Below are 11,088 nucleotides of genomic sequence, written 5' to 3'. Positions count from 1 at the left end.
TACCAGGAGTTCACTGATCACCTTGTGAAGACCCACAGCAGAGTCTCCATGCAGAAGACCCAGACTCCAGCCATGGCAACCACATAAGAGGCTTTGATAAAAGAGAAATAAAAGTGAATTCAGCCTGGAAAAAAAAAAAAAAGGGAGGATGGCAAAACTTCATCTTATGTACTTTGGGCATGTTATCAGAGGGACCAGTCCTTAGAGAAAGACATTATATTTGGTAAAGTAAAGCGTTAGTGAAAAAGAGGACGGCCCTTAACAAGACAGAATGACATAGGTTCAAATTTAGCAATGATTATGAGAATTATGCAGGACTGGGCAGTGTTTTGGTCTGTTGTATATAGGCTGTGGCTGTTGTTGTTATGTGCCACGGAGTCGATTCTGACTCATAGCGACCCTGTACAGGGTTTCCGAGGCTGCAAATCTTTACAGGAGCAGAAAGCCTCATCTTTCACCCACGGAACAGCTGATAGTTTAGAACGGCTGACCATGAGACTAGCAGCCCGATTCATAACTACTATACCACCAGAGCTCCTGTATATAGGGGTAACTACTAATAAAAACTGAGTCAGAGTCACCTAAGAGCAACACTGAAGCAATATTGCAGGGGATAGAGTTCCTGTCCCCTGGACTATCAGCTGTAACCCTGGCAATAGTTCAGGACTCTTAGCCTCATATAAAGGCATCTTTGTCACTACTGTTTCCCAAGTGTGCTCTGGGTATACACCCATTTTATCTTCCTTGTTGACAATTTTGTGAGCATTTCACATGTAATTAACATGATGACTGTTGTTTTATTTTGAAGAGTAGTTGGAATATGCAGAAGCATGCCTGATTATCGCTAATCCTTTGTGCAGTGATTCATATGTTGAAGACACTTCGAACATCATGAGGTAAAAAGCTCTCACTTTTATATGTTCCTGTGCTTTTTGCTTTTTCCTAACTCTATTAAAATAAATTTCAGTACATAGGACTCGTGGTGGTGGTGGTGTGCTGTAGAGTCAATTCTGACTCATAGTAACCCTGCATAGGATCTCTGAGGCTGTAAATCTTTACAGGAGCAAAAAGCCTCATCTTTCTTCCATGGAATGGCTTGTAGTTTCGAACTGCTGACCTTGAGGTTAGCAGCCCGACTTGTAACCACTACACTACCAGAGAGCTCCTTATAACATAGAACTAAAGGTAAGAAAATATTATATATCATAAGACTAACCCAAACCAACACCTAAAAAGCATTTAAAAAAAAAACCTTAAGTGCATTGCTATTGAATTGATTGTAAGTAATGATGGGTGCCCCATATGTTATAGAGTAGATCCACTTCATAGGATTTTCTTGACTTGTATTCATTTCAAAAGGAGTTCTCCTGTGGTAGTGGTTGGGCATCTGGTTGTTAACTAAAAGTTTGGTGGTTTAAATCTACCTGCCTTTCTGTAGGAGAATAATGTGGTAGTCTTCTTCCGTGAAGATTCACACCCTTGCAAACACTGTGGGAGATTTTCTCTGTCCAGGTGTGGTGCTGTGGGTTAATGTGCAGACTGCAAAGCCATTTGAACCACAAAGGTCAGTGGTTCAATCTTACCAGCTGCTCCTAGGAAACCTTATACAGGGTTGCCATGGGTCGGAACTGACTCGACTGCACTTCACAACAACAGCAAAGAGGGTCACTAAAAATTGATATCAACTTGACATCAATGGATTTTTTAATTCTTATGGAAGCAGAGAGTCAGTTCTTTCTTTTATGACACTTATCTCTGGGTTAATACCCACTGTCACAGAGTTGATTCCAAATCAAAGCGACCCTAACTAGGATTACTGATCCAATAAATATTATAGGAGCAGACAGCCTCATAACCCTCCCACAGAGAGGCTAGTCGGTTTGAACACCAATCTTGTGATTAGCAACCCAATAACTAACTCACAGCTTCACTACGGTCCTTTCTGGCTTAATAGAAAAATATAAATCATTTGTGTCATAAAGGTTCACACTAATCCAGGTGCATGCATATAGTTCTGTCTTCAGAGAATGTGCAGATAGATCAAAAGCTAAAATGGAATATCCTGCATGTACTCAGATATGCACTTTCCAATAAATTCCCTGAAGTATACTAGCTACCTGTATTTTAAAAGCGAGCGTTCAAATAACGTATCACTATTCAGATAGTGCTGTTATAACTAAGATTATTGTAATGATAATGGTTTTTCCATAAAAAATTGTTAGTGTGATTAGTTGCTTTTAGGTGTCATTGAGTTGTTGCTGACTCATGGCAACCTTGGGAACAATAGAATGAAATATTGTCTGGTCCTGTGCCTTACTCAAAATCATTATTACATTTAGACCCATTGCTGCTACTGCTATGCCAATCCATCTCCTGGGGAGTCTTCCTCTTTTTTTGCTGTCCTTGCACTTTACCAAGCTTGAGGTCATTCTCCAAGGACTGGACCATCTTGATAACATGTCTGAAGTGTGAGAGAGGCTGTTTCATCATCCTGCTTTCTAAGGAGAATTCTGGCTGTATGTTATGTTAACTACACATATCTATTTATTCTTCTGGTAGTCCATGGTATTTTTACTGTTCTTCTTCAACACCATAACTCAAATGAATAAATTCTTCTAGGATCTTCCTAATTTGCTATACAACTTTCACATGCATATTAGGTTACTGAAAATATGATGCCTTGGCTCAGGCACACCTTAGTCCTCAACTGACATCTTTGCCCTTGAATACTTTAAAGAGGTTTTGTGTAGCAAATATGCCTAATACAATATGTTGTTTGATTGCTTCTTGCATGAATGTTGATTGTGGATATAAATAAGATGAAGTCTTTGACAACTTCAATCTTTTCTCCATTTATCATGATGTTATTTACTGGGCCAGTGGTGAGAATTTTTGTTTCTTTACATTGAGATGCAACACATACTGAAGGCAGTGGTCTTTGATCTTCATCAGTAAGTATTTTAAGTCCTCTTTGATTTTAGCAAGCAAGGTTGCATCATCTGTGTATCTCACTTTGTTAATGTGACTTCTTCCAATCCAACTGCCATGTTCTCCTTCATATAATACAGTTTCTTGGACTATTTGCTCAGCATTCAAACCAAATAAAATCTTAGTGCACAATGTTCATGATTTTATACTATTCAGTGTCTCCTTGCTCATTTCAAATGACTGCCTCTTGGTCTATGTACAGGTTCTTCAAGTGCACAATTTAGTGCTCTAGAATACTCATTCTTCACAATGTTATCCATAGCTTGTAATAATTCACACAGTAGAAAACCTTCACATAGACAGTAAAACTCAAGTAAACATTTTTCTGGTAGTGTCTGCTTTCTGTAATGATCCATCGGATGTCAGCAATGATATCCCTCATTCCACATCCTTGTCTGAATTCAGCTTCAACCTTTGGAAATTCCCTGTCAATGTTCTGTTGCAGCTGTTTCTGAATAATCTTAGCAAAATTTCACTTGCATGTGATACTAATGACGTCTAATGATTTACACATTTCATTGTGTTACCTCTCTTTGGGATGTGCACAAATATGGATCTCTTCCAATCAAATTGTTCTTCTAAATTTTGGTGCAGATGAGTGAATGCTTCCAGTGCTGCATCGTTTTGTTGAAAGGCTTTTATTTGTATTTCATCAGTTCCCAGAGTCTTGTTCTTTACCAATGCCTTCAGTGTACTTTGTATTTCTCCCTTCAGTACCATTGGCTCTTGATCATATGCTACCACTGTTACAAGCTGAACATTAGCCATTTCTTTTTGATACAGTGACTGTGTGCATCCTTCTCATCATCTTTTGATACTTTCTGCATCATTCAATATTTTGCCCATTTTTTGTTGTTAAGTGCCATCTTGTCGGGATCCAACTCATAGCGACCCTGTACAGGGTTTCCAAGGAGCAGCTGGTGAATTAGAACTGCCGGCCTTAGCGGCCCACACCGACATTGCAGTTTACCGCATTAACTGACAATGTTAAACCAGAAGTATTTTGCCCATAGCATCCTTCAATGTTGCAATTGAGGGTTGAATTTTTTTCTTCAGTTCTTTCAGCTTGAGAAACGCTAAGTGTGTTCTTCCCTTTTGGTTTTCTAACTCCATGTCTTTGCATGTTTCATTATAATACTTGAGTTTGTCTTCTGGAGCTGCCCTTTGAAATTTTCTGTTCAGCTCTTGTGTCTCCTCATTTTTTTCAATTTTTAGCAACTCTACACTGGAGAGTTATTCAAAGTGTATGCTGAGCTAATAATCCAAGAAGCTGGGTTATATGAAGTGGCATCAGGATAGGAGGAAGACTCATTAACAACCTGTGATATGCAGATGATACTAATGAAGATCAGAGACCTCAGCCTTAAGTATGGATTACATCTCAATGTAAAGAAAACAAAATCCTCATCACTGGACCATAAACAACATTCTTATCAGTGACGAAAAAATTGAAGTTGTCAAAGACTTCATTTTTCTCAGATCAACCATCAACACTCATGGAAGCAGCAGTCAAGAAATCAAGTTTTGTATTGCATTGGACAAATCTGCTGCACAAGACCTTTTTAAAGTGTTGAAGAGCAAAAACTTTATTAAGTTTTGAGGACTAAGGTGCACCTGACTCAAGCCAGGGTATTTTCAGTAGTTTCATATGCATGTGAAAGTTGGACAGTGAATAAGGAAGACAGTAGAAGAATTGATATGGTTGAGTTATGATGTTGGAAGAGAATATTGAAAGTGCCATGGATTGCCAAAAGAACTGATAGATCTGTGTTGGATGAAGTACAGACATAGTACTCCTTGGAAGCAAGGATGTCTAGTCTTCGCTCTCATATTTCCACATATTGTCAGGAGGGACCAGTCGCTGGAGAAGGATATCATGTTTGGTAAGGTGGAGGGTCAGAGATAAAGTGGAAGACCTCTCAGTGAGATGGATTGGCCAAGTGGCAGCATTAGTGGGCTCAAGCATAGCAACAATTGTGAGGTTGGCCCAGGATCAGGCAGTGTTTCGTTCTGTTGTGCATCGGGTCACTATGAGTTGGTACCAACTCAATTGAACCTGATAACAACAACAACACTGGAGAATAAGTTTCAGAGTATCTTTTGACATCCATTTTGGTCTTTTCCTTCTTTTTTGTCTGCTTAATGACCTTTTGTTTTCTTCCTATATGATATTCTTGATGTCATCCCACACCTCTTCTGGTCTCTGGTATTTAGTATCAAATCATCAAATCTGTTCTTCAGATGATCTCTAAATTCAATTGGCATATGTTCAAGATCATATTTCCACACTCAGGTATTTGTTTTAATTTTCTTCAGCTTTAGCCTGAACATTCGTATGAATAATTGATAGCCTGTTCCACAGTCTCCCTCTGACTGTGTATGGTTGATGATGTGGAGCTCTTCCACTTTCTCTTCCCACAGATGTAATCAGTTTGATTTCTATGTATTCCATCTGGTGATGTCCATGTGTATAGTCATCTCTTATATAATTTTGAAAAGGCATTTGCTCTGAATAAATTATTGGTCTTGAAAATGTCTATCATGTGATCTCCAGCATCATTTCTATCACCAAGGCCATAATTTTCAACTACTGATCTTTTATTTTTACTTCCAACTTTTGCATTCTAGTCAACACTAATGACCAATACATTTTGATTGCATGTTTGATCAAGTTCACACTGAAGAAGTTTATAGAATTCTTCAATTTCATCAATACTGGCTTTAGTGTTTGGTGCATAAGTTTGAATAATCGTAGTGTTAACTGGTCTTCATTGTAGGTGTATGGATATTACTCTATCATAGACAGCATTATATTTCATGATAGGCATTGAAATGTTCTTTTTAATGATGAACGTTTTGTCACTCCTCTTGAATTTGTCATTCCCAGCACAGTAAACTATATGATTTTCAGATTCAGTATGGTCAATTTCAGTCCATTTCTACTTATTGATGCCTAGGATATTAATCTTTATGTATTCCATTTCATTTTTGACAACTTCCAATTTTCCTAGATTCATCCTTCATACTTTCCATGTTTTGACTCTTAATGGAATGTTACAGCTATTTCTTGCCATTTTGAGTTGTGCCCCATTAGCAAACTAGTGTCTCAAAACTTTAATTGCTGTATGTTAAGGTGGCAGGTCTCCCTTAGTTTTATTTTGAGTGCCTTCTAACCTTAGGTACTAACCTTCTAGCACTATATCTGACAACATCCTTGTTCTAGTCATAATACTTCTATATTCAATATTCTGGTGCCATCTGATAGTGTTCCACTGCTATTCATTAGCTATTCATTTTCAATGGCTAAACATTCAGAAGTAGTGTGCCTCTCCTACTTCCTAATGTGTGTTAGTCTGTAAGCTCAGTTGAAGTCTGTCTACCATGGGCAACCCAGCTGTCATTTCAAATACTGGTTACATAGCTTCCAGCATCATACCAACACACAAGCTACTACAAGATGACAAATTGACAGATAAGTCGTGGAAATTTTTATTAGTAGACTTCAATTATTAAGGGTTTTAATTCCTTCAATAATGATGAAGAAAAATTGCTCACAGTTCAGTATGTTGTGCATGAGATCATTAGCAAATATTTTCAAGATGACCAGAGTTAGTGTTACCATTTTAAATTGTAGACTACCTATGAGCAGTAACTTGACATGTAATAAGTATTAAGTGTATAATTATGATATTAATAACACTGTGCATAACCCAGATGAATTTCTTGTTCCCAGAGGCAAATAAACACACAGAGTTGTAGATAACTCAACAAAGAGTACGAAACAACTTATGAACTTGCTCCATGTGCCAAGCAGAAATTAGAAATCTCAGTGTCTTAATTTATAAAATGAAAAATTTGGAATCTGTATAGATTAATTTATGGGCTACTTCAGTTTATAGATATAAATACAATCTCTATTATTATTTCCTGTAAATCGTATGAACTGCTTATTTCCTCCAACAGCATGGACCCAAAAGATCAGTCTCCTAATTCCAAGAGCTAAGCTTTTCATATGTCTGGTTTGCTAAATAATGAAAATAATAGCACACTGCTGTGTGTGCTATTTGTAGAAAACAATGTAATAGTAAACTTTAGAATATGCTAAGCTTTCCTCTAGTTACTCACACATCAATTTAACTCTAAATATAATTATATTGCAAAGTCATTTGGAAATGACACAAAATGAATGAACATATTTATTGTTCATGCAGGGTGCTTTCTATCAAGAACTATTATCCTCAGACCAGAATCATCATACAGATACTTCAGTCCCATAACAAGGTATTGTAATATTCTAGCCTCTCCAAGTTCCATCTCATTTATCCTATAAAGCTAGATGAACCTTACTATTTTTAATGTGTCTAAATGAACATTTTTTTTTTTTTGCCAATTGTAAGTGAAATGTGTAATCACATTAAAATTGTTAATCATGTTAAGAATGTGAATTTGGAAAAGAATTAGGGATCTGTGACATTTGACTTAACCTTGCAGCTTTCACTGATCTTGTAGCTTTAGCAGTTTATATATTAAAAAGTGGGAAATTTTTACCACAAAAAAAAAAAAAAAAAAAGAAAGAAACAATACCCAAACCCCAAACTTATTGAAATCCAGTTGATTTTGACTCATGGTGACTCCATATATAGTACTATGGTCCATAGAATCTTCATGTCTGTGGCCTTTCGGTAGCAGATCACCTGGCCATTCATTTGAGGTGTTTCTGGGTGGTTTCAAATTGCCAACATTTTAGTTGATTGAGCATGGAACCAATTCTATCATCCAGGGATTCCTATTTGACCACTAACTAATTTCAAATACTGAATTTAAATTTGAACCTATCACTTCCATTGTAATGGGCATTACCGTCATGGCAAGAAGTGAAGACTAAAAGATAAATTATATGAAAGAAAGCCATCTCTGCAGTAAGAGCTTTGTTGAGGCTTGCTTATCCCTAATGGTGTTGCTTTCCATAATGAAACAGGTTTATTTGCCAAAGATTCCCGGTTGGAATTGGAAAGCTGGGGACAACATAATTTGCTTTGCTGAACTGAAGCTTGGATTTATCGCCCAAGGCTGCCTAGTACCGGGCTTGTGTACCTTTCTAACCTCTCTATTTGTTGAACTCAACAAAAAGGTAACCTTGTAAGTTGATGTCTGATCATACCTCTAACTCTAAGTCTTCAAATATTAAGATCAGAAATAGAACAAAGAAAAATTTTAAAAAAGATTAGGGCAAGAAGACCCAGGACATGAATTTGATGAAATTGGACATTTGATTTTAGTAGGAAAGAGAGATTTAGATAGGAACTTCAGGTACTACATTGATGTTAAAGAATTCTGGTAATGTAATGGGTTGTGAGCTGAGTAGCTAATCGCAAGGTCAGTGGTTTGAATCTACTACTTACTTCAAGAGAGAAAGATGAGGCTTTCTGTTCCTATAAAGATTTGCAATCTTGGAAACCCTATATAGGGATCACAGTAAATTGGAACTGACTCAACAACACACCACAACCACCACAATGATCTTGCCCATAACTCACACTTGTCTGAGTTTATCATGCTGTGGTGACTAGTGAGTTGCTGGAAATTATGCCACTTGAATTTTAAATACCAGAAGGGTCATCCATGCTAGACAGATTTCAACAGAGATTCCAGATTAAGGCAGATTAGTGAGAAGGAAAGAGAAATGCTTATTGAAAGATTAGCCATTTAAAAACTGGCTAGCTGCTGAACATTATCATATATAGTGCCATAAGATGAACCCCCTCAGTTTGGAAGGCACTCAAAAAAATGACTGAGAAAGAGCTGCCGCCTGAAAACAGAGTTGATCATAATGATGTGGATCGAGCAAAGTTTTGGAGACTTTCCTTTGCTGATGGGGCACAACTCAAAAAGAGAAGAAATAGCTGCAAACTTCCAATAATAATCAGAATGTACGAAGTATTATTCTAGTTAACTTGGAAGTCATCCAGAATTAAATGGAACACATAAAGATGCTAGGCATTTTGTTGTTAGGTGCCATCGAGTTGGTTCCAACTCATAATGCTGCCTGGTCCTGTATCATCCTCAAAATGTTTTATTTGAGTCCATTTTTGCTGCAACTTGTTAGAGGTCTTCCTCATTTTCATTAACCCTCCACTTTACCAAGCATAATGTTCTTCTCCAGGGACTGACCCCTCCTGACAACATGTCCAAAGAAGGAAGGAAGTCTCCTCTTCTTCACTTTTAAGGAACAGTCTGGCTGTTCAACCATAAAGACAGATTTTTTTGTTCTCTGATAGACTTTGGTACTTTTAATATTCTTTAACACCATAATTCAAATTCATTGATTCTTCAACGGTGTTCCTTATTCATGATCTAACTTTCAAAAACATGGTGGTGGTGTGCCGTGGAGTCAGTTCTGAAACATATGAACCCTGTATAGGGTTTCTGAGGCTGTAAATCTTTATGGGAGCAGAAAACCTCATCTTTCTTTCATGGAACAGCTAATAGTTTTGAACTGCTGACCTTGGTGCTAGCAGCCTGACTCATAACCACTAAACTTCCAGAACTACTTTTCATAAACATTGCTGTTGTTGTTGTTGCTAAGTGCTGACCCACAGTGACCCTGTAATGGGTTTCCGAGGTGTGACTAGTGAGCTTGAACTGCTGACCTTGCAGTTAACGGAAGTTGCAGTAAAACAGCGCATCAGCCTAAAGCACCACACCAGAACTCCATTTCACAACCATAGGAGGCTATTTAAGATACCATGGGTCAGGCACACCTTAGTCCTCAAAGTAACATCTTTGCTCTTTAAAACTTTAAAGAAGTCTTTTGCAACAGATTTGCTTAATGTCCTATGATTACTTGACTACTGCTTCCTTGAGTGTTGACTGTGGATCCATGAAAAATGAAGTCATTGATAATTTTACTCTTTTCGCCATGTATCTTGATGTTATTTATTGAATCAATGTGAGGATCTGTGATTTCTTTACACTGAGGTGCAATCCATAGAGAAGACTATATTTCAACTCCTCTTTACTTTCAGCAAGCAAGCTTGTATCATCTGCTTATATCAGATTGTTAATGAGTCTTCCTCCAATCTGATGCCACATTCTTCATATAAACTAGCTTCTTGGGTTATTTACAAAGCATACAGATTGAATAAGTATGGTGAAAGGACACAACCCTGGTGCACATATTTCTTGATTTTAAACCATTTAATATTCTTTCATTCTGTGCTAACAACTACCTCTTGGTCTATGTACAGGTTCTTAATTAGCACAAATAAGTGTTCTGGAATTACTATTCTTCTCAATATAATCTATAATTTGTCATGATCCACACAATTAAATGTCTTTGCATAGTCAATAAAACACAAATAAACATCTTTCTAGTATTCTCTGCTTTTATTGACATCAGTGATATTTCTGTACCACATTCTTTTCTGATTCCAAATTGAATTTATGACTACTTCCATTCGATATACTGTTGCAACTCTTTTTGAGTTATCATCAGAAAATTTTACTTCCATATGATAGTAAGGATATTTTCCATTGAATTTTTTTTTAAAAAAATATTTTTAAAAAGGGTTACCTTTCTTTGGAAAGAGCAAAAATATGGATCTCTTCCAGTCCGTTGATAAAGTAGCTATCTTCCAAATTTCTTTACATTAATGAGTGAGTGACTCCAGTTCTATATCAGTTTGTTGAAAGATTTCAATTTGTAGTCCATCAGTTCTCTTGTATTTTGCCAATGCCTCCAGGGCAACTTGGAGTTCTTCATTCAGTACCATTCATTCATGAAATGGTTGAGCATCAACCAATTCTTTTTGATATAGTGGCTCCCTCTCAAAATGGTTGAGCATCAACCAGTTCTTTTTGAAATACTGACTCTATGTTTTCTTTTCATGTGCTTTTGATGCTTTCTGCATCACTCAATATTTTACCCATAAAATCCCTCAATATTGCAAGTTGAGGTTAAATTTTTCTTCAGTTATTTCACCATGAGAAATGCTTAGTGTTATCTTCCATTTTGTTTTGTTAACTCTAAATCTATGCATGTTTCATTATTATACTTGACTTTGTTTTCTCCAGCTGCCCTTTGAAGTTTTCTGTTCACCT

General features: G+C 36.9%; 1 protein-coding gene across 1 annotated transcript in view; it reads left to right on the top strand.

Annotated features, from left to right (window-relative positions):
- The window catches only part of LOC102837799 (potassium channel subfamily U member 1-like), a 285,478-nt gene that overhangs the window by 92,468 nt on the left and 181,922 nt on the right, over positions 1-11,088 (top strand). Inside the window, 3 exon segments of the mRNA XM_006859999.1 lie at positions 814-896; positions 7,200-7,269; positions 7,967-8,127. Of these exon segments, the coding sequence (XP_006860061.1) occupies positions 814-896; positions 7,200-7,269; positions 7,967-8,127 (314 nt within the window).

Source organism: Chrysochloris asiatica, unplaced genomic scaffold (assembly GCF_000296735.1).
Source record: "Chrysochloris asiatica unplaced genomic scaffold, ChrAsi1.0 scaffold00035, whole genome shotgun sequence".
NCBI lineage: Eukaryota > Metazoa > Chordata > Mammalia > Afrosoricida > Chrysochloridae > Chrysochloris > Chrysochloris asiatica.
Note: the sequence above shows the minus strand (reverse complement) of the source record. Positions and strands in the feature narration are given on the sequence as shown.